Here is a 23,251-nt window from a genome sequence, read left to right as displayed (position 1 = left end):
ACCCACTCCAGTATTCTTGCCTGGAGAATTCCATGGACAGAGGAGTGTGGTGGGCTACAGTCCATGGGGTCACAAAACTTTGGACACGGCTAAATGACTTTCATTTTCTCTCCCAGATTTGCTACGTTTATGGCTTAAGCAAGTCACCTTAGCCGTTTGGATCCTATATATTGTATGAACGTCAGCTCTACATTTTAATGATTTTGTCAGGGATTATATGGAATTATATGGACTATAAAGAATCTATGGAAAGGACTTCTCTGGCGGTCCAGTGGTTAAGACTTTACCTTCCAATGCAGAGAGTGCAGGTTCAATTCCTGGCCAGGGAACTAAGACCCCAAATGCCACACAGCCAAAAAACTAAAACATGAAGCAGAAGCGCTACTGTAAAAAATTCAATTGAGACTTTAAAATGGTCCATATTAAAAACATTTTAAAAAGTATGAATTTCAGATTATATGGAATTTATGAGAAGCCTTATATATAAATATAAGTGATTATTAGTATTTTTTGCAAGGCAATGTGTCAGACATGTTAAATCATTATGGGTTCCAGTCCTTACTGTTGTCACTCCCTGGCTTTCTCTCTCAGTTCATTCCATTGCCATTTAAATGTACCCTTGCTTGAGTTATTCAGCTTTGCATTTTCCCCTACCCTAGATCTCATGAAAGGTGAATTTGGGATCTGCATGAGTAATTTTCCAGCATCTGGGGGAGCCTTACTGAGCTAAGCAGGTGACTACAGATATTGGCACCTGGAGTGAGGCGGTAGATGTTAGTCAAGCTGTAATAAAATCCTTAGGACTTAACTTTGTACTTTTCCAACTGAAATGACACAGTGCTCCATAGTTTCTTTTTTATAAAGCAAAAAGTAACTTGTCCTTTTCACTGTTGATTTTCTCATGAAGGACCAAGCACACAGGCCTCATTCTTTGTTCCCCTGGGTTAAGAGTGTGCTGAGCAAGGCGGGGCATCTTTATTTCCGGCCCTCTGCAAAGAGCAGACAACCTGTAACTTCTCAGGGTTTCAGTTGACTGTCTTCAATCTGCTAAAGGGGAAAGAGCAACAAGTCAATGTGGCAAGAAATTCACATGGAAGTGTCTGCCAAGTTATTAGAATTACAGCATACTAACACATATATATGGAATTTAGAAAGGTGATAACGATAACCCTATATGCAGAACAGAAAAAGAGACACAGAAATACAGAACAGAGTTTTGAACTTTGTGGGAGAATGTGAGGGTGGGATGTTTCAAAAGAACAGCATGTATACTATCTATGGTGAAACAGATCACCAGCCCAGGTGGGATGCATGAGACAAGTGCTCCGGCCTGGTGCACTGGGAAGACCCAGAGGAATCGGGTGGAGAGGGAGGTGGGAGGGGGGATCGGGATTGGGAATACATGTAAATCCATGGCTGATTCATATCAATGTATGTCAAAACCCACTGGAAAAAAAATAATAATAATAATAAAAATAAAAAAAAATTAAAAAAATTAAAAAAATTAAAAAAAAAAGAATTCTAATTCAAAATGAAACATCTGTGCATAATTATCAAGGTAAAAATACATTACTGATAAATCTGGAAAATAAGTCTTCATCTATTTAGATAGACGTTTATGTATATAATTGAAGAACATAATTTGTGTATATATTTTATACATACACATATGTGTGTTTATTCTTATGACAAAGTTTTATGACTCAGATCAATTTTTTTCATGGAATTTTTAAAATATATATACTATTCTATGCTAGAGTTTATTTTTATGTAATATTTTATGTAAAATTTGTAAAATTTATTTTATGTAATATTTCAGCCCATATAGAATTGTGATTAAGATACAATCTACAGCCACACTGCCTAGGTTTGATTGCATGGCTGTTTTCAAAGAGCCACTCATTAGCAGTAGAATTGTAGGTACTTTTTAGTACTTTAGGTTCCCTATCAGTAAAGTAGAAATAATAATCATACTTCACGGAACTGTTGTGAGGATTAAATAAGTGTATACATACATACACATATATATGTACACATATATCACTTAGAATAATCAGCATATAGTAAACGCTATTTATTGTTTGGGCTTCCCTGGTGGCTCAGCTGGTAAAGAGTCCACCTACAATGCTGGAGACCTGGGGTCAATCCCTGGTTTGATAAGATCCCCTGAAGAAGGGAAAGGTTACCCACTCCAGTATTCTGGCTTGGAGAATTCCATGGACTGCATAGTCCATGGGGTCACAAAGAGTCAGACACAACTGAGTGACTTTCACTTTCATTCTATATATTGTTTAATAAACAAGTCAAATCATATTTCTATAAAAAGCAGAGAAAATATCATATATATTTCAGTGGTAGTTGTTTTTATAGTCTTCTAAATTAAGGTATGCCATTTTCAAAAAATCAAATGATACAATGCTAAAATGTATAACAATTCAATATAGAGGGCCAGGAATAGAACAAGAGTTCTACTCTACTGTCTTTTTTCATTTAGAAGTCTTAGCGGTAAATGAACTGGAACAATTTTCCTAGTAATCCTGTTACCTTTAGAAGTACAGTGCTGTCAAAAGACCATTTCTAAGACCCACAACATTGTATTAATAGAAGAAATCTTAGATACTGAATGGTTCATTCAATGTCTTTATTTGGGGGCTTAGAGGACTGAGGCCGAGAAAATCAAATGTCTTTCTCAAGGTCAGGTAGCTATGTGATTTCAAAGACATGTTTACTAAGTTCTAGTGTGATGCGTTTTCAATTACAGCAGCATACTTGAAACTTACTCATGGTGATCCAGTGAAGAAAAAAAATCTGCTCCTGTTTTGAGTCAGCACTCAGTAAGGCATATGGGTTGTATAACTTTTTGTTTTGATATACTTTCGCATTTACAGAAAAGTTATAAGCATAGTACTAGGAATTCCTAACACTCTTAAACCTGTCACTAACTGTTTACATTCTGTTTCATTTATCATTCTCTCTTTCTGTATGTGTGTGTGTGTGTGTATATATACATACACATATATATATGTGTGTGTGTTTATGATTATTTCTGAATTGTTTGAAAATAAATCGAAGACATCTTATACCTTTTTTTTATCTTATACCTTTTAAAATACTTGATTTGTATTTCCTAAACACAAGTCACATAACTGCATTAATAACATAATTATCAATGATCAAAATGAGAACATTTAAATTTGATAAAATGATATCTAATCCACAGTTTATTTTTTATCAATTTTCCTAATAATGTGCTCTCTCTCTATCTTTTATTTTGACTCAGAATTCAAGCCAGGGTCAAGCACTGTGTTGAGTTATCATGTCTAATTAGAACAGCATAGAATGTGCATAAATTTCAAGTGTACAGTTCATGAGTTTAGACAGACGTCTACACCCATGCAACTCATATCCCATAAAGATATGTCATTTCTATCACCTTAGACTGGCTTGGCCTATTCTAGAACTTTATATAAATGGAATCATGAAGTATGTATTCCTGTATCTGGTTTCATTTACTCATTATAGTAACTATGAAATTCATCTGTGTTGTTATGTATATGTATAGTTTTTTCTTGTTATTGCTAATGAATATTTCACCGTATGACTTGTTTATCTACTCACTTATTGATGAGCATCAGGTTATTTCTAATTGGGGCTAACATAAAAAACAATTATAAGCATTTTTGTACAAATATTTTTGTGGCCATATGGATTTCAGTTCTCTTGGTTAAGCATTAGTGATCAGAATTGGTAAATTGTAGGTAAAATTATGTTTAACTTTATAAGAAACTGCCAAACTTTCTATCAGAGTGGTTGTTTTATTTATGCTTTTACCAGCAATGTCTGAAAATTCTGGTTTTTCAGAGATATGGCTCCATATCCTGACCAACATTTGGTGTCATCAGCTGTCTTCAAGTGTAGCCATTCAAATGTTTATATAATGATATTTCACGGTGATTTTAGTATATATTTCTTTAATAACTGATGGTGATGGGACTTTTCTGTGAGACTGTTAGAGATTTGTATAACTTCTTTTGTAAAGGGTTTATTTAATTTATTTTCATTTTCTAATTTTTTTGGTCTGTTTGTTAGTGAGTTGTAGAAATCCTTATACATTATGGATGTTTGTCTTTTGGCAGGTATATTTTTGCAAACATTTTCAAATAATATCTGGCTTGTTTATTCTTTTTATCAATGATGTCTTTTGATGAGCAGAAGTTTTTACTTTTAATAATTTCTAAATTATACATTTTTATGGTTGTTACTTTTTATATGCTTTCTAAAAAAAAAATTCAATCCTAGGTTGTGAATTTATTCTCCTGTGTTTTCTTCCAGAGATGTTAGCTTTTAAATTTAGGCCTAATATTCATATTGAATCAAGTTTTGTGTATAATATGAGGCAGGGAAAGCTCTTTGTTGTAAGTCTAGATTTTTATTATTTTAAAGAAAGGTTTCCCATATGTATCATCATTAAATGTTTTTCGGATATTAAGAAAACTTTTTGGGGTGCTATGCTGTGCTTAGTTGGGCTTTCCTGGTGGCTCACTTGGTAAAGAATGTTTTTCCGATATTAAGAAAAGCTTTTTGGGATAGAAGTGATTAAAACCAACTCAAGCTAGAGCTCAGTTCAGTTCAGTCACTCAGTCGTTTCCGACTCTTTGTGACCCCATGGACTGCAGCACTCCAGGCTTCCCTGTCCATCAAGCTAGAGCAGGCAAATGGGAATTTATCTGCTCACTTTGCTGGGAAGACTAAGACATATCTCATAGGATTAAAGGAAGATACACAAAGGCCAACACTTCAGGAGCTGGATTAGGATGGGGATTCCAGGGCTCTCTCTAGGCTTTTCTCACATCTGCCTATCTCTGAATTACTTCATTGTGAAGACCACTGTCTTCTAAGGCCAGGGGAGATAAATGATTTCAGCCTCATGCATCCCAGATGCTCATGCTCCCAGTGTCACTAAAGTTGTCCTGAGGAAGAACTTGACTTGGCAATGCTTTAGTCCCATGCCCCCTTCCTGGGGTGGTCACTGTTGCTAGGGAGCTCAGGACCTAGGCATAGTCAAGTCTGGGTCACCTTGTGGCCATGAGATGGTACTGCAATCTGACACAGCATGAGGGACAGAGGGTTCCCCAAGGACAGGCTTCTGGACATTCAAAATATCACATGACCCACCAGGATTCCTACTTTAAAAGAATGGCTTTTTGCAATGTATAAAATGAAAATTAAATTAAAAAAATGGCTTTTTATATATAATATTCATCTATCTTTCATGAAACCGAAATCTATTCAGGTGCAGTAAAGCTAGATTTCTATTCTGCTCATCTAAAACTGAAGTATGAATTAATTAGATACTTTGAAGAACTAAAATGTGTTCAAATTATATGAGACTAATGGTACCTCCTTGAAGATTAAAGTTTAATACATCAAAGTCCATCATGATGTGAATGATGCTGAACAAAGTGAAAGAGCAGTCAGATATTTTCATTTTGACATCTCCCCACTTTCCTCAAATTATAATGAAAAAGTTGGATTGTCAATACCTCAATAAAATAAACCATGGGGAGAGAAACTGTGGTTCAGTGATTAGGGCAAGATTTAAACACTTAGAGTGCCCAGTATTTTTCCAGAACTTTAAAGCTCTGGGTTGATGTTCAACCCACAGGATTACTTGACAAAAAAAAAAAAAAAAGAAGTGGTTCTTACTGGAAATCATTAAGCACCTCAAGGCTTGCATTTGAAGGAAAAACCTTGAGAGTTCATTGTAGACAATGACTATCTCAGTCAAAGTTGCCTACTTGTATAATATTTTCTTTGAAGTGTGATTAAATTAAAAGCTGGCCCCCATAGAGAGCCTTGATATGATAATGCAATCGACAGCATATCTGATTTTCCTGGGTTGGCTTCACTAAAGAAGTCTGACATCAAAAGTATTTTTTAGACAGGCTTTTGTCTAAGTATAAAAATGCGGCCATCAGGAGATGGAGAAGGAAATGGCAACCCACTCTAGTGTTCTTGCCTGGAGAATCCCAGGGACGGCGGAGCCTGGTGGGCTGCCGTCCATGGGGTCGCACTGAGTCGGACACGACTGAAGAAACTTTAGCAGCAGCAGCAGCAGGAGATAGAGATGGAGGAACTCTTTAAATGATGGGCCCAGAGGTTATTTCCCTATTGTGAGAGGAAGACCCAGCTGGGGCATTCTCCCCGCGTTAGCCTGTCTTTCTCAGCATCCCATTTGCTTCAGCTTTGCTCTCTTCACTCTGCCCACTGTGTACAAAAGCTCACCTCTGTTGCTGCCGTTGTTCCCCCATCCTCTAGATTTATGATCCCATTACTTTTTAGATTTAGAGGGAAAGTTTCTTTTCTTTGTTCTCTGAGGCAGTTTTTCAAAATAAAGTTTTACTAATGAAAACTGAACTAGGAGTAAGGGAGGGGATGGACACACAGAAGCCTAAAAATTGAGATGTTTATAAAATTTGCTTTCTGATCCTATATTTAAGAGTCTTGTCAAAGATGGAGTTAGTTAATATAAAACAAAAGATATTCAACTCCTGTTTCCTGTTCCCTGCTTAGATCTGTTTGCTTTGTTTTTGTGGCCATATGATGCAATACTACTTGCCATGTTAGAACTCTCATCTCAGAGCGCTCTAAGTTTTTTCCATTAAAGGAAGCTGACTTTCTCGCTTGTTTCCACAGCATGTTTACTAAAATTGGAATGCTATGTGGCTCCTGCAAATTTGTGAGGTGTTTAGTATTTTTATGTAATGTATAGCATGGTAATGAGAGCTGATAATACTGTATTACATATTTGAAAGTATCCAGGAGAGTGGATCTTGATAGTTCTTATCACAAGAAAAATATTTTGTAACTATACATTGAGGTGGATATTAACGTGATTTCTTACAGCAATCATTTTGCAATCTTTACAAATATTGATGATTTTGGACACCCGAGACTAAATGTTATATCAATTAGACCTCAATTAAAAAAGAAAAAGTAGGTTGATTTTCATACCTTTTCTCATTTCAAATGGCATTCTCTCCTGGGGGACACCTGAGTTTCTGTTTTCTGTTGGAGGGATATTGTCAGTTCTTGGTTTATTTATAGAATCAAAGTAACAAAGAGTCTCTCTTTCTCCTTTTTGTATGTGATTGATTGGTTGTGACTGTCTAGAGTGCTGAATTGAGAAGGCATCTAGAGGTGCATCTAGGTTCCTCAGGAAGGAGAATTGTGATTAATTAATAATGTCTGTCATGAGCTTAAGAGTAGCAGTACCATTACCATGTATCTGCCTTTTCTCTTGGTTCTATCGGTGGTAAAGCATTTGTTTTAATTTGATTTTTGTTTCTACTCACCCTTGGGAATTCCAGTGGTTCTCTTTTTTGTTTTTTTCTAGTTCCTTGGAGTCTGATGTGGCAGTAGGAACACATCTAAATATGTATTACTTTTCTCCATATTTAATGAAAACCTTAAGAGGTAGCAGATTCTCTCTATAAAGTATATCATTAAACATACAACAAACACAAAGTAAATATTTAAACATTTTTTTCCAAGTGATGCATCCCATGAAATCATTTTGTTTTCTTACCAAATGAATATGGAAACATTGAAGCTTAAAATATAAAATGTAGATTGACATTCTGATCCATGCCAACAGGTGCATAATTATCTATTTTTGTCTGTTCTTGTTGTTTTGGACAATTTAATTTCAAATGAATCAAGGAAGAGGATATTTAGTGTTTCTTCAGGAAAATAACTGCACATTTACAAAATTATTATTGCTAAATTTTCCCCAGGTGTGCTCTTCTGGTGACTATTTTAAACTTCGAATTCATGACTATTGTACATTATTCAATTCTCCTGCTTTCTTCACACTTAGACTCTTCAGTTTTAAGAAGAAATATTTCTTTATTTTTAATTGAGTTATACTTAAGGGTAACATCCAGTGAGAAACAATGGGAGTTCCCTTTGCTCAACAATTTCTGAAGTTCAGTTTAGCTTTAAGCCACTAAAAACTTAGGTGAAGGAATTTGGACTGAAGCCCTTTCATTGGTGTGGAAGTGGAAGTGTTGGTCGCTCAGTTGTGTCCAACTCTTTGCGACCCCATGGACTATAGCCCTCCAGGCTCCTCTGTCAATGGGATTCTCCAAGTGAGAATACTGGAATGGGTTGCCGTTCCTTTCTCCAGGGGATCTTCTAACCCAGGGATTGAACCTGGGTCTCCCACATTGCAGGCAGATCCCTTACTGTCTGAGCCATCGGGGAAGCCCCTTCATTGACATATATAATAATATCAAATAGTTTAAGATTTTGGCACTGCACTCTGGGGAACCCTGAGGGGCTCCGAGGTCCATTCAGTTAGGCCCCAAAGACTGACTGATGGATTTGTTTATTTCTTCATTTCTTCATTCACTTACATTTATTCAAGAAACCTTTGAGTATTTAGCATATTCTAATTATTCAGTATTTAGAGGAGTGTGGGGGGGGGCGTTCAGGGAGCCCATATCTTCCATGAGTTATGTGGTATAAGATGGAACAGTAATAAGCATACGGCCGCGTATGATAAAGGCTCAGTCCAGAGTGACGTGGAAGCTCGTAAGGGGAAAATCAGATTGGGGACAGCAGTAGCTCTTGGGGAGCCTTTCTAGAGGAGCTGAGGGATGGAGAGAAGTTAAGTGAAAACAGCCATGTATGAAACCCAAGGTCCTTTCAAGAGATTTTTAGAAAAAATTCAATTACTTCCTGAAAAACAGATCTGGCCTTCTGGAATTTATCTTGAATCTAAAACAATCTCCATCAGATCCACTGTAATATGGGGCTTAGAGTGCTGATTGCCTTGTAGATATCATAGTTTGATTCATTTTTTGGATGGAGTGGTAGAGGGTGAGGGACAGAAAGTGAACTGTTTTTCATTCATCAGTTTTCTTTAGTTAGCAGTTGTTTAAGCTAAGACTTAGTTCTTTAAATTGTTTTTTGCACATTCTTTGTAAATGTAATGATCTCAGTTCATTTCCAAGGCAAACCCTCCAACATCACAGTAATCCAAGTCTATGCCCCAACCATTAATGCTGAAGAAGCTGCAGTTGAACAGTTCTATGAAGACCCACTAGACCTTCTAGAACTAAGCACCAAAAAAAAAAAAAAGTCCTTTTCATCATAGAGGATTGGAATGCAAAAATAATGTATATGTACATTGTAAATAGCATGTGTAGATGTGTGTATTCGTTTGTAGGTATGCACATGTGTATACATGTGTAAGCACACGTGTGTGAGCACATGCATATATGCGTGTATGTGAGTATATACACATCATATGTTTATTCTGTGTGTTTTTGTTGTGTGAACCATTACCTGTAGAAAGGTTACATGCTAGCATTTAGGCAGGTTGTTGTTTAATCCCTAAGTCATGTCCACCTCTTTGCGATCACATGGACTGAGCCTGCCAGGCTTCCTCTGCCCATGGAATTTTCCAGGCAAGAATACTGGAGTGTGTTGCCATGTCCAGGGGCTCTTCCAACCTAGGGATCAAACCCACATCTCCTGTATTGGCAGGTGGGTTCTTTACCACTGAACCACCAGGGAAGCCCCGCATTTAGGCATACAGCTCAATAAAATGTACTACCGCTTGACAAACCAGCATGTCGGCAACAGCTACAAGACATTTTTTTTTTTAAGTAAGAAAGGTTAGAACTCAGATAAATATTGGTCCTCTGTAGTTATACTTCATGTAGAGTGCAATCACATTCATTTTACAAAGGTGTTAGGTTCCAACATCAACACAAATGGTGACAATCGGATGTGAACAAAACGACTCTCCAAAGTCACACAAATCACTCACAAATTGCAGTACTTTACCAACTCTGCCAGTTTTATATCTGTTTTTTCTCATAGCAATGGAACAGATCCCTATTTTTTGGAATAACAGCAGAAAGTTTGTGTTGAGCGGCCATGTGGTGTGAAATTGTATGTACGCAGAGGCTCTGGGATCACGCGTGCACTGTGACACACTCTCCCCACCAGATTTCAGGGAGCTGACACTCGCTGTAAAAATGCACCTCCCGTCTGTCCTACATGTGTGGGAGCACATGTCTTCTCTTCTCCTCTAGCTTACTTCTCTTCTGCTATTCTCTTGTGTTTCCTGAACTAGTCTTGTAGGTAAATTCAAACACATTGCAACTCCTAGCCCATCTGATTGCAAAAAGAACCATACGAGTAGATACACAAACTAGTTTCCACTCCTGGAAAATAATTTAAAGCTGTGATCCCATCAAATGAGGGGATCTTTTGAAGCCCCAGTGTGGTACAGTAGCTATTATTAAGGTTGTAAAGATACAAGTTAACTTAATTCTGTTTTTGTTTTAGTTTAGGGTAACCATTTATTTATATTATTGTTATGTTGCTTTGCTAAACACTGAGGTCATTGGTCCTATTGGAAATCTCATGTACTACCCAGCTGCCATAGCCTGACCACAAGGAAAATACTTTCCCAGTGCAGATTCAGTTAAAACATTCTCTCAGAATCTGAGTGAGTGAACCATACGTTCCTTCATGCAAAACCAGAATTGATTACATGTATTTCCTGCCAAGGAAAAGGAAGTTTTGAATTTCTTCAGTAAGGGCAATTTCAGGTTCACTTCAGTTTGATGATTTTGACATTATGTTTAAGTACAATTTTCATGCTAATGGAAGTTTCCTGTGTCCAAGGGGAAAAAAAATCAAGTTCTTAAAGTAGACCATATTCTTTAAGGCATTAAATGCAAATTCACTTCTGAAATACTCTTTGTAGGAGTTCTATTGTGATTGTTACATGGCTTCACTCCTTGATTGAACAGTTGTTTACTAAATAGCTAGTAAGCACTGGATATATTGCAGTGAGAAAAAGGAAGTCCTTGAATTGGTGAAGTTTATGGGATCCTGAAGGGGTGATCAGCAGTAAACAGCTGAAGAAACAGCAATTTTGTGTCAGGAAGACAGAGGACAGAGCTCAGGGATAGTCAATAACAAAGTGCAAGTGTTAGTGGCCAGTCGTGTCCAACTCTGTGCGACCCCCATGGACTGTATCCCACCAGGCTCCTCTGTCCATGAGATTCTCCAGGCAAGAATACTGGAGTGGGTAGCCATTCCCTTTTCCAGGGGCTCTTCCCGACCTAGGGATCAGATCCACGTCTCCTGCACTGCAGGCAGATTCCTTACCGTCTGAGCCACCTGAGAAGCAGAGAGTAACAAGAAGGAAGCTGATTTGCTGGGTGATTAGTAATGACAGTTGGAGGAGGTAGGTTTCAGTCTTGAGACTTAAAGGATGAGAAGAGATGGACCATGTAAAGTTAAGAGAATGAGGCAGAGCAGCCTAGGTGGAGAGCAGCAATCATCAAAACTCAAGGCATTAAAGGAGCTTCTGTGTTTCCAGAACTGAAAGTAAGCTGGTGTTACTACACTGTTCAGACCTTTAAAGTGTGTGTGTGATGGGGGGAAGTGTGAAGGAGGTAGAATGAGATTAGATTACATCAGTAAACGTGTGCTAGATGATTCAGAACCTTTATATCATGTTTACGATTCCAGATTTTAAAATAAGTACAGTAGGAACCAACCAAAATTTTCCATGTAGAGAATCATTGTCTGGTTTAATTGTTCAGAGCTCACTTTGGCTATTTTGTGGAGAAGGAAATGTGTGAGCATGTGCCTATGTGTTCATGTTTGTGGTTAAAAATGGAAGCAATGAGGCTAGTTGCTGGGCTATTAGAATCATCTAATCAAAGACAGTGGTGGCTTGGGTCATAGAGTGGAGATGAAGATAGAATCAACTGGATAGATTTGAAATATCTTTTGGACGTATAACTTTCTGAATTTACAGATACATTTGATGTTTAGGGTAAAGAGGAATCAGGAATCTAAAATGATCACTTTTTTTTTTTTTCCTAACTGGGCATATCATGGAAGCCTTTACTAAGATCAGGTTTTGGGCAAGATCAGGTTTCAGAAGGAGATCATGATCACTCTTGGATATCTAGCACCAAGCCTATTGCAAAATTTATTAACTCATCAAACATTGATTGAGCTTCACCATATGTCAAATGTTATACTAAGTGTAGAGGATATCTGGTGTCCTTATGCTTATGGAATTACAGAGATGGTAGATTTCAGAGTGCAAGAAGTCCAACATCCTTATTTTAAAGATGAAGGATAGAATTTGAAACTTTTGATTTTTGCAGAAATATCAAGACTCCTCTATAAAAATTATGGTTACCTTAGTAAAACTTAACTTCATTCAATCAAAATAACTGTGGTATTATTTTCCCTTAGGGTTATGATACAATCTGTTTTCATTTCTGTTTTAATGATTGTTACAATTAGTACCATTGAAATACTTTCTGATGCAATCTGAAGTCATGAAAATTTGGGCACTGTAGCCAGGGGATCAGTGAGAGATGCTATCATTGGTTTGACTAGGCTTATAAACAACATATGCAAGAAGAATAATAAACCACATTCAAATGTGCACACATTGTTTACTACGGATTAATAGGAGACAAATGTGGAATTGGGCACTTCTATTTTTTTATATTATTGATGGTAGGCTGCTAATTATCTTGAAGCATTTCAGAGGAGATTTTTCAAATTAAACAGAAACCATTAACATGAAAGGAAAGAAATAAAGGGCTGGAAAGAAATAAGGGGCTGCAAAGAAAAAAACTTGTGCAATGAATTCTAGATTTTTATGTGTGCACGTGGGTGTGTGTGTTGAAATGTTTGTTTTAAGGACTTATTCAATTTGTAAGTAAAGATATTGGGCTAAAGAGTTAATAGGTGATGATGAAATAGCAAGCTGTATAGATGTGAACTGTTTTAATGCCAGGAAATGAAAAAAAGATTATTTAGGGTGGTTTAAATATGCATTGTCGTTGTTCAGTCACTGAGTCAAGTCGTGTTCGACTCCTTGTGACCCCGTGGACTGCAGCACGCCAGGCTTCCCTGCCTTTCACTATCTCCTGAAGTTGGCTCAGATTCATGTGCATTGAGTCAGTGATGCTATCTAATCATCTCATCCTCTGCCACCCTCTTCTCTTTTTGCCTCCAGTCTTTCCCAGCATCGGAGTCTTTTCCAATGAGTCGGCTCTTCGCACCAGGTGGCTAAAGTATTGGAGCTTCAGCTGCAGTCCTTCCAATGAATATTCAGGATTGATTTCCTTTAGGATTGACTGGTTTGGTCTCCTTGCAGTCCAAGGAACTCTCAATAGTCTTCCTCAGCACCACAATTTGAAAACATCCATTCTTAGGCACTCAGCCTTCTTTATGGTTCAACTCTCACATCCGTACATGACTACTGGAAAAACCAGAGCTTTGACTATACAAACCTTTGTCGGCAAAGTAATATCTCTGCTTTTTAACATGCTATATAGATCTGTTGTAGCTTTTCTTCCAAGGAGCTTACCTATTATCTATATTAAGTTACAGCATTCATTGTTCATTTAGAGTGAGGTTTACTTGGCTCTTTACACTAGGTCAGATACTATGAAAGAAAAGGGATGAAAGATCCTGCCCTAAGGGCAGAACAAACTGGAAGCATCAGGCATGATCCAGGCTGCTCACACAACATGCACACACACGATGGGAGACCGTTCCTTGCAGGGAGTGGTGATTGCCAAGGGAAAGCCCTATGGAGCAAAGGAAGTTTCAAGATGTTTTGTAGAGATGAGAGCCTGTTCATTCAAAAGGTGTTTCAGGATAAGAAAGGAAAAAGTGGGTACTGAATGAAACAGATGGCAGTCAAATGACCTACATGAGGCTTAAAAGTAGTTTGAGGAGATGAAGATAGAAAACAAGGATGGAGTTAGATTGGAATACATGTGGAAGAGGCAGAACTCCTCAGAGGACGGTTGAAATGATCAAAATAAGAAGTGTTTAGAACCAGAGCTCTTCTTCATCCCCTGTAACTGGAATGGCAGGGCTGAATTCAAAGATATAATTATATATTAATATATTCATATTATGTATGTGATTAATAGTTATAATTAATAAACATTAATATATATTGCACATATTTTATGTGTTATAATATAATAATATAAATATGTATATATATATGGAGTCTAGAAAAATGGTACTGATGAACCTATTTGCAGGGCAAAAATAGAGATGCAGATGTAGAAAATGAACATGTGGACACAAGGAGCTGGGAAGGGGAGAGTGGGTCAAACTGGGAGAATAGCATTGACATGCATATTCTACTGTGTGTAAAACAGATAGCTATTGGGCAGCTATTGTATAGCACAGGGAACTTTGCTCTGTGATGACCTAGAGGGGTTGGATGAAAGCGGGGGTGGGGGGGTGAGAGAGAGGCTCAAGAGGGAGGGGATATATGCATGTTGTGTGTTAGTTGTTCAGTTGTGTCTGACCCTCTGTGACCCCATGGACTGCAGTCTGCACCAGGCTCCTCTGTCCATGGGATTCTCCAGGCGAGAATCCTGAAGTAAGTGGGTTGCCATTCCCTTCTCCCGAGGATCTTCCCGACCCAGGGATTGAATCCAGGTCTCCTGCATTGCAGGCAGATTCTTTTTACTCTCTGAGCCCCCAGGGAAGCGTACACAAAGCTGATTCATGTTGTTGTACAGAAGAAACTAACAGAACATCGCAAACCAGTTATACTCCAATTAAAAATCAGTAAATAAATAAAATGGGAAGAAAAAAGAAAGAAACCAGGACAGGGCAGGTGTTGATGCCTGGCCGCTACTGGGCAGGGAAGACAGAATGCAGAAGGGATGAGTAGCTGCCGGTACCCCAGGGGCGGGTGCCACTCCATGAGCACATGCGGGGAGACTTGGTCAGTGACCGGGGCCTGCCTTTGCATCAGCAGCTTCAGGTCCTCTGACCTCACATCTTGCAGCCAGCATGAGCAGCATACACCTCCAGGTCATCACAAAGATGCTGGAAATATTTCTCTGGACACTTCCCCACCCTCTCCATAGCCTTCTGCTCCGTGGGCATCTTAGCGTAGACACTAAAGCGTTTCTCATAGTGAATTGAAAAATTCGTGGTGAAAATAAAGACTAGATAGAAAGACAACTTGTTTTCTGGAATTAAGCTGAAAAAATAGAAGCTTTGGCATGAGTATGCCAGCACAGAATTACTCTATGTTTTATTAATTAATCTGTATCCCTGTATCCTCAGGAAAGACACAAGGGTCAGAGTGCAGTTTTCACTTCATGAAAAATGCTTAGGAATAAACATTAGCAAAAACCTGCAGGAAGCCTTTGGGACAGGAAAATGTCTTTTGTTCTTAACTACTTTTCCCTGGCTCTTCCAGAAAACCAAGTTCTTACTGTGGCAGCTTAGCCTCTCACCTGTAGATTAATATTGGCTCTAAGATAAACTCATACGCTTGATATGTACAGTGTGTATGACCTTGTGTTCCTTCCCACATAACCTTGAAATTTTCTTCATCATGCAGTTGACCGGAACATACCGCTCACTCCAGAAGTCTGAAGGAGATGCACTGGCCAAGCCAGGCTATTTTTCATTTGTTTGCATTTTTCCTCAACTTTTTCAGCTGCACTAATTCTTGACCAGCCAAAGAAACTCTCAAGGGGATACTCTGGGAGAGAGGAGGGCAAGGACAGCTTGAGAAATTCTCACATATGTAAAACAAATGCCTTCCATTGAGGTTTTTAAAATAGTCCCGCTAAACTTTAACATGTGTCAGACTAAGTTTGCTCAAATAATCACAGGCTTGCACTAACAGGCTCCAACCAGTGTACACCAGACACAGAGGCCTGTTATCACGAGAGTCCTGGCTTTTTTTTTAGGTGGTTTTTACTTTGTCTTCAAATATCGCCTCTTGTGACCATGGTATAGTGGTGAGCATAGCTGCCTCCTCCAACTTCTTAACACATTACGTCTACAACTTTCCTATTCTTTAATTCTACTTTGGAAAAAAGAGATATTATCACATAGTCGACTAGCTCATTTAGGGAAAAGACACGAGGAACTCTGTCCAAGTTTCCTCCAGGAATATTGTTGTCACATTTGTGGTTTGCTTCTAGAAAATTGGTATGTGAGTTGATGTACATTTTTCACTATTCCTCAAGCGTGGTTTTTGTTGTTGTTTGCTGTTGTTGTTTTTAAGGGACGGGTAATTTAAGAGGGGGTCGGCTATATCAGAGCACCTTATTTTTGTTGTTGTTTTTTGTTTGCTACATAGGAAAGTCCATCAGCTTGATAATGGAGGAGAACAATGACTCCATGGAGAACTCCCCGCAAGGCCCAGGGAGGAACAATGCTGTGAAGTGTGGGTGGCTGAGGAAGCAAGGAGGCTTTGTCAAGACTTGGCATACCCGGTGGTTTGTGCTCAAGGGTGATCAGCTCTATTACTTCAAAGACGAAGATGAAACCAAGCCCTTGGTAAGTAGGAGAAAATAAAAAGCACCGTGGGGCTTAGTAGCCTAAGAAGTGGTGGGGTTTGCTAGAAACTGTTGGAGACTGACGTCAACTGAATCTCCCTGGTTCTCCTTCAGTTCACTGGCATCTTTCACACTTTTACTCTCTGTTTACTTTGGTTCAAGAGGATAAACTTGCTAATTGAGGCCAAGAGGCAAATTATACTTGTTGAATATTAATTTTGACTTTTACTAAGCTGGACTGAAATATCTGAGTTCCAGAGATCTCATAAATAAATTAGTAAGAATATCTTGGAAAGGTACTCAAAAAAATAAAAAGAATATTTCATATTGGTATCATGACAGTTCCAGGGCATTTCCATACTTGTTACTGATTTCATCATAGCAAACCAGTAGGGGACATGGGGGTTATCATATGAAAATATTAATGGACCTCTGTTAGAAGATATATGCTGTAGCCAAAGCATCTTTCCTTTTCTCAGAAGCAAGTTGAAAGATTTGAAGGAAAACTGTAAGTGCAACTTTAATTTCTGAGACACTGTCAATATCTGTTCTCTGGGGGCTTCTCTGTGCTTTAACTCAAATAAAATATGGATGTATCGCTAAACCCAGACAACGTTGATACATCCAACCAGCATACACAATATAATCCCCTGGGAATAGTATCTGTGTTTCTTTGTGGTTTCTTAGTGGTCTTTTAGTTGCTTGTTTACTTCTCATTTCCTCAGCCACAGATCTCTGGGTTGCAATTAGAGAGGAAAAATTCTCCATCCTCCCCTGTAGCTACTACAGGCTTTCTTAGCTGTGATCATTGCTTATCAATTGATGAAAGAAGATAAGAATGGAGGCATTCCCTCTGTGTTTTTCCTTCCTCTACATCTATAAAATACATAAGTAAGAGAAAAAATGTTTTAGAGTAGTTTACAAAAACATCCCTAACGGTATGTTCTTGGGGCTATTTTCCTTGTATTAAAATTTGAGAACTTAATTAGGAAGTTGGATCAAGGCTCTGCTTTAGTATTTTAAGTTCCTCAGACATAATTTAACAAACTTCTCGTTAGTTCAGCTGAATTATTAATACATAAAAGTAGCAATGAAATTACATTCTCCGCTCATTTTTTGAAATTTCTTTTTTAGCATACCTTTACCAAGGCCAAGCATTTGACTAAGAATTGGTGTATATATGTTATGAAATGCTTAAAATGTGAGGTAGGATTAGCCTCATATATGAAGAAATCAATGCTTAGGTATAAAGCATATTACCCAGAGTTAGATAGTGGTGCCATATTTGCCTCTAGTTAAGTCCAAGTTCATATGCTCTCATTCAAAGATCTCATAAGTAAGTTAATAAGAATATCCTGTATTGGTGTCATAAGGCTTTTCCATAAGGACAGGGAAGCATGGCATGCTGCAGTCCATGGGGTCACAAAGAGTTGGACATGATTGAGCAACAGCAATGACATTCCTTTCATCATAGCAAAACAGTGGGGAATGTGGGAGTTATTATTACAAATGAAGAAACCGTGGCTGAGATATGAAGCACCATCATATAGAGATCAGAGGCAAAGGAGTCTTTTGTTTGTTATCTTATACTCTAGAGTTCTTTTCTCATGGTACCTTGTTTTATACTATGTAATACAGTAAGGTATTATCTTGAACATAAACTTATTTTTACCAAACTCAGGTTAATGTAAAAACAAGTAGATCATGGGGCATTCATTAGGGAAACTTTGATATGGAGAACCATGTTGAATACAGAAGGAGAAGGATGAGTAACTTTCAATATTTTATCCTATGGACTTTTGTTCTGGCATGTTTTGGATGGGCTGGGTTGTTAATCAGAATGAGTACAAATTAAATAATTAATTAGGTCTCATCTAGAATCTAAACAAAGGATTAGGGGAGCAAACAGAGGTTTTAGGAGCTGAGTGACTGGAGAACTAAAAGCAGACTAAACAATCATTCTGACTCTCTGGTGAGTTCAACATACCTTCTAGTAATGAAGATTGGCTACGATAGATCAAGATTGAGCTCAATGTTTCTAAAATTTGAGAACTTGCAGATGTCAGAGAATATGTACATGAACCCCTTAAACTGTTCAAAGAGGATATTATCAAATTGCCTTGGTTATTGTCCTCTGTGGCATTTCTCAGAAGATTGACAGAGTCACAGATAGTATTCTGTGCAATGTAGTTATTTTGATAAAAAGTTGGAAATTTAAATAAGAATGCAAAAACTTCTGATCAATTCAAATGAAATTGCCTCAAAGTGAAAATTAACTTAATTCATAGTATCTCTAATATAAGCAGTATTTTGCTATTAGTATGTTACTAGTATTTGTAGACATAATATGTGAAACTAACAAAATAGACTTATATTGATAAGAAAATGCTAATTCTTATACAAATGAAATATAGATTACCATTATTGTTCTACAAAAAAGTTTTCATACTTTTTCTTCCTTATTATTATTTGTTAAAGATTTGCTGTTAATAAAGTATGATAATTTGGGATGAATAACTTTTAATTATTTTTCATTTTTGGACCATCTTTCATGTAAGCACCAGGAATTTTGACATTGTACTTTTAAATTTTAATATTTTGCACTGATGTTTAGACATGTACACATAGAATCAGATGAAAACAGCAATGTCTATGTCAGAGGACAATTTGTAATTTGAAAGGACTGTGTATTTGTCCATGAATGGATTAATTTCTTACTTTAAAGTGAATTCTTTAAGTGAGAAATAGATGCCTGCCTGACACATTGTAAGTGCAAGGCACATTTTCGGATGAGTTGGTGAGTCAATAAATGATATCTGTAGCCAAGCAGGGTTGGGCCATGGCCAGGTGCTATAACATGGACTATTCAGCTTCATATATCAAAATCATAACCTCTTTTTCAGTGAGGTTTAAATCACATTAAAAAAATCCTGTAGTGACATATCATAGAGTAACTCTAAAACATTCAATAAGTAACAATTGAAAACCTTGGGGAAAATGTTAAAGCAGGGAAAAAATGTTATAAAACTCCTCACTTTATAGATAAAGTATGCATGTGTGTTTGTGTGTGTGTGTGTGTGAGAGAGAGAGAGAGAGAGTGTGTATCAGCCAAGAGATATTGTTGGTGAGTAGCAAATAACACACTGAAAATCAAATTTCCTTGCTTCTGATCCAATGTTCCTTCAGCTTAGCCTTTTGCCTGCTCACAAATCCTCAGCTTTTCTTTAGATTTGTTTTCAGTCAGAAGGACTATTTTCAATATGGCCACCTCCAAGCCTAAGAATGCCCTTGGCCTTCGTATTATTTTGCTGAGGGCTATTTCATTAATACACGAAACATCACTAATGAAATGAAAAAAATTTACTCTTCTGAGCATTCCTAACCAGCTGAAAAATTTCAATAAACTTAACCTGAATTGGTTTTCCTCTTTTTTAATGGTATTTCTAAAATGAAAGTATTAAAATCCTTTAAGTATGTGTCCCTCCTATCCTAGAAAAAGCCTATCAATTCATTTTAGTGAAACTTTCTCTGAGTTTCTCAACTCAATAAAGAGAGTCAAGCTCCATCATTATCCTTGTTATTAAAAACTACACATCTGTTGGGGGAAACATGTAAATAGAATTATAATTGTGACAGACTAACATGTAAGTGTGAAGTACTCAGAAAGTGCGGATGTAACTAGTGCCGGGGCGTGAGTGATGACTGGCTAGAGGAGTTGAGGGAGGCTGTGCAAAGCAGGAAGTGACCCTTCCCTAGGATGTTGAAGACTGCTGGGAATTTTCCAGGTACCTAAACTGGAAAGAGGAATTCAGAGCAGAAGAAAGGCTTGGAGTTATAGAATAGGTATCCAATTCTTATAGAAATTCATTTTCCCAGAGTTCTAGAAGCTGTGAGTCCAAGATCAAGATGCCTCCAGGGTTGGTTTCTGGTGAAGCCTGTCTTCTTGGCTTGTAGAAAACTACTTTCTGTCTTCACATGACCTTTGCTTTGTGCATTGGAGAGTGAGAAAGCTCAGGCGTCCCATCCTTTTCCAAAGACATGAGTCCTCTCAGATTAGCCCCATCATTATGGCGTCATTTACCTTGATTATCTCCTTGTGAAAGTGACCATACAGTTGGAAGGAAAACTTAATTGAGAAAAATGTATTCATTACCATAGGTTTTCAACATAGTCGTTGTTATGGACTGAATTGTGCCCCCCTCCGTAATTCACATTAAAGTCCTAGCCACGTGGAGGATTCGGATTTTAATGTGAATGGTGGTGGGTGGAGGGGCGGGCACAATTCAATCCATAACACCTAATATGTTGAAAACCTATGTTAATGAATATACTTTTCTCAATTAAGTTTTTCTTCCATCTGTACAGTCAATTTTCATGTCTACTAGAACCTAGTATATCTGATCTAGTACATTATAGACTTAATCAGTTAAATTTAACATTGATGTACCATGTTCTTATTCAGGTTGCACCTTGCTTCCTAAATATTCCACAATCTGGGCAAGTCTGGGAGCTTAGAAAGTCTCTAAACGGACCCTTGTATTTTCTTCTTGAGCAAAAGGCGAAAGCATCTCTAGGTTCTCCTTTCTCTGGGGACAGTACCTTTTTGTAAATGAGACTTTCCAGCCTGTAGCCAGGCTTCCCCTGGCAGTATATTGGAGTTCTACCTCCAAGTGTAAGTGTTTTATATTTAAAATACATCAAACTCACTCCAGAAACTCCAGTGTTTGCAATTATCATGGAAACAGATTTTATTTGGAACATATTTTAAAAATAAAGTTGATTTTCTTGTTCCTGAAAAAACCAACAGAATAGTGATGTATGAAGCCAATGTTTGAACATACACCAATGTATCCATAATGTCTGTTACTCACAGGCCACTGCTGTAAGCATTTTATATACTGTATTTTTAAAAATATTTGTTTAATATGTTTTCTAGTTTTAATCTTTAAAATAAAGTCCTATTTATGCAGAGAAAAAAGTTTAAAATTATACTGTACATAAGAATTTACTTAAAAAGAAATCTTTCATCTATCTTGCGTACCCCTAGGAGTTCTGGCTAGCTACGAAAAATGTTTTAAAACATATTTTAAACTAAGCTTGTGACAATATCTGTATGGCTATTTTTCATTAATAATCATGACTATGGCCTTATAGATATTATAACAGAGGGGATGAAGCTGAATCATAGATAAAATATGATCATAAAAATAAAGCAGTTATATAGATTTTGTTAAATGAATCTAGTGATAAATTCCTAGTGCTTTTTGGGAACAATCTGCTTTACTTCTATCCTGAAGTATACTATTACTTAAATAACTGCCAAGTCTCAAGTTTGGCCATCCTAGTGAATATCTCTGATATACCTTGGGTGCTAGGACTTGACATATTCTGGAAATCATCGATTTTTAGAAGCCAGCCTGAGACTCCTGATAAAATGACTAAAATCCAAACAGGCACTAACCCAATTAATCTAGTCTAGACTTCCTACAGCAGATATTGATCCAGTTGTGTGGGAAGGTTTTTTTCTGGACCTGATGAAGATGACACTGTGTTAGATCACAGTGGATTTTCTTACCTTAAAGAACAAAGTGATTTTAAGTGAATTATAACCTGAATCCTGACTTCTAAATGTGCAAGAATTGATTACTGATTTAGGAGTAAACTCTTAATTTTACATATCTAATGAAACGTGAGTTGATGAAATCTAGAAATCTCTAAGGTAATTGGTGTTCTCTGTTAAAGTATATGAGCCAGAAGCAGCCAAAGTGCTGATTATGTGGGTAAAATAATGCTGGAAACACACATAACTGACTTTCTGTGTGTGTGTGTGTGTGTGTGTTAGTTGCTCAGTCATGTCTGACTCTTTGCGACCCCATGGACTGTAGCTCGCCAGGCTCCTCTGCCCATGGAATTGTCCAGGCAAGGTCTTCCTGACCCAGGGATCGAACCCACATCTCTTATGTCTCCTACATTGGGAGGTGGGTTTTTTACCACCTGAGCTACCAGGAAAGCCCAGCTGACTTTTGGTGTAGCATCTAAGTCTCTTGGCATCCTAAAAGACACATAAGAAGGATTTGTGTGTCATCATAAAATTTTAGGAACTCTTACCTCTTTCCTAGAAATCATGTCAAGGTAGTGTTATTAGTAGTGAATGTTTTATTCTGTTGTTGGCTGAATAATTTTTTTATTGCTTATAGAAGTCACCTAGGCATGGCGTTTTATTTGACTGTGGTTAAAAACATAGGCTTTTGAGTCACTTTATTTGGGTTGAATCTTGATTCATCTACCAAATAACTATGATATATTAGACTGAATAAGTTGGTTTAAACTTCAATTCATTAATCTGTACATGGGAAAAGATTAGTACCTACCTATAATATTGTTAGGAGGTTTATGTGAGATAATAATTTATGTAAAGAATTTTAGAAAGCAGTAGCATATAATAAATATAAAATAAATGTTAGCTATTTTTATAACATTAGTTTGACAAAAAAGAATTTATTTCTTGAGATGGTCATACTCATCATTCTTTCATTTGGTTTTTTTCAACATATATCTATAGATTTCTAATGTTCCTGCAGTTATTATGCTAGACTCTAGAAACAAGAGATGATATAACTGTTACTATAAAAAGATAGACCTCCCCAAACAAACAAGGATTTAAAATGAAGTTTCTTTCTTTCTCAGGTGAAAGTCCAAAGTGATTCTTAGTAAGTGAGGCAGTCTGCTTCAAATAACTGTTTAGAAACTTAAGCTTCTAGTGATTTTGCAACTTTAACTTTTGGCTTTGAAATTTATCATGGGATCATTTCCTTTCCAGAAATCTAGAAAGAGTATAAAATAGACTACTGCATAGA

At 37.2% G+C, this 23,251-nt stretch overlaps 1 protein-coding gene across 5 annotated transcripts in view; it reads left to right on the top strand.

Annotated features, from left to right (window-relative positions):
* The window catches only part of ARHGAP24 (Rho GTPase activating protein 24), a 621,697-nt gene that overhangs the window by 143,250 nt on the left and 455,196 nt on the right, over nt 1–23,251 (top strand). For all 5 annotated transcript variants that reach the window (XM_061145608.1, XM_061145605.1, XM_061145603.1 and 2 more), the window contains one exon: nt 16,196–16,395. In XM_061145608.1, the coding sequence (XP_061001591.1) occupies nt 16,216–16,395 (180 nt within the window). In that variant the 5' untranslated portion in view covers nt 16,196–16,215. The remainder of the gene's footprint in view (nt 1–16,195; nt 16,396–23,251) is intronic.

Source organism: Dama dama, chromosome 6 (assembly GCF_033118175.1).
Source record: "Dama dama isolate Ldn47 chromosome 6, ASM3311817v1, whole genome shotgun sequence".
NCBI classification, from domain to species: domain Eukaryota; kingdom Metazoa; phylum Chordata; class Mammalia; order Artiodactyla; family Cervidae; genus Dama; species Dama dama.
This window is presented reverse-complemented; position numbering and strand designations above follow the sequence as displayed.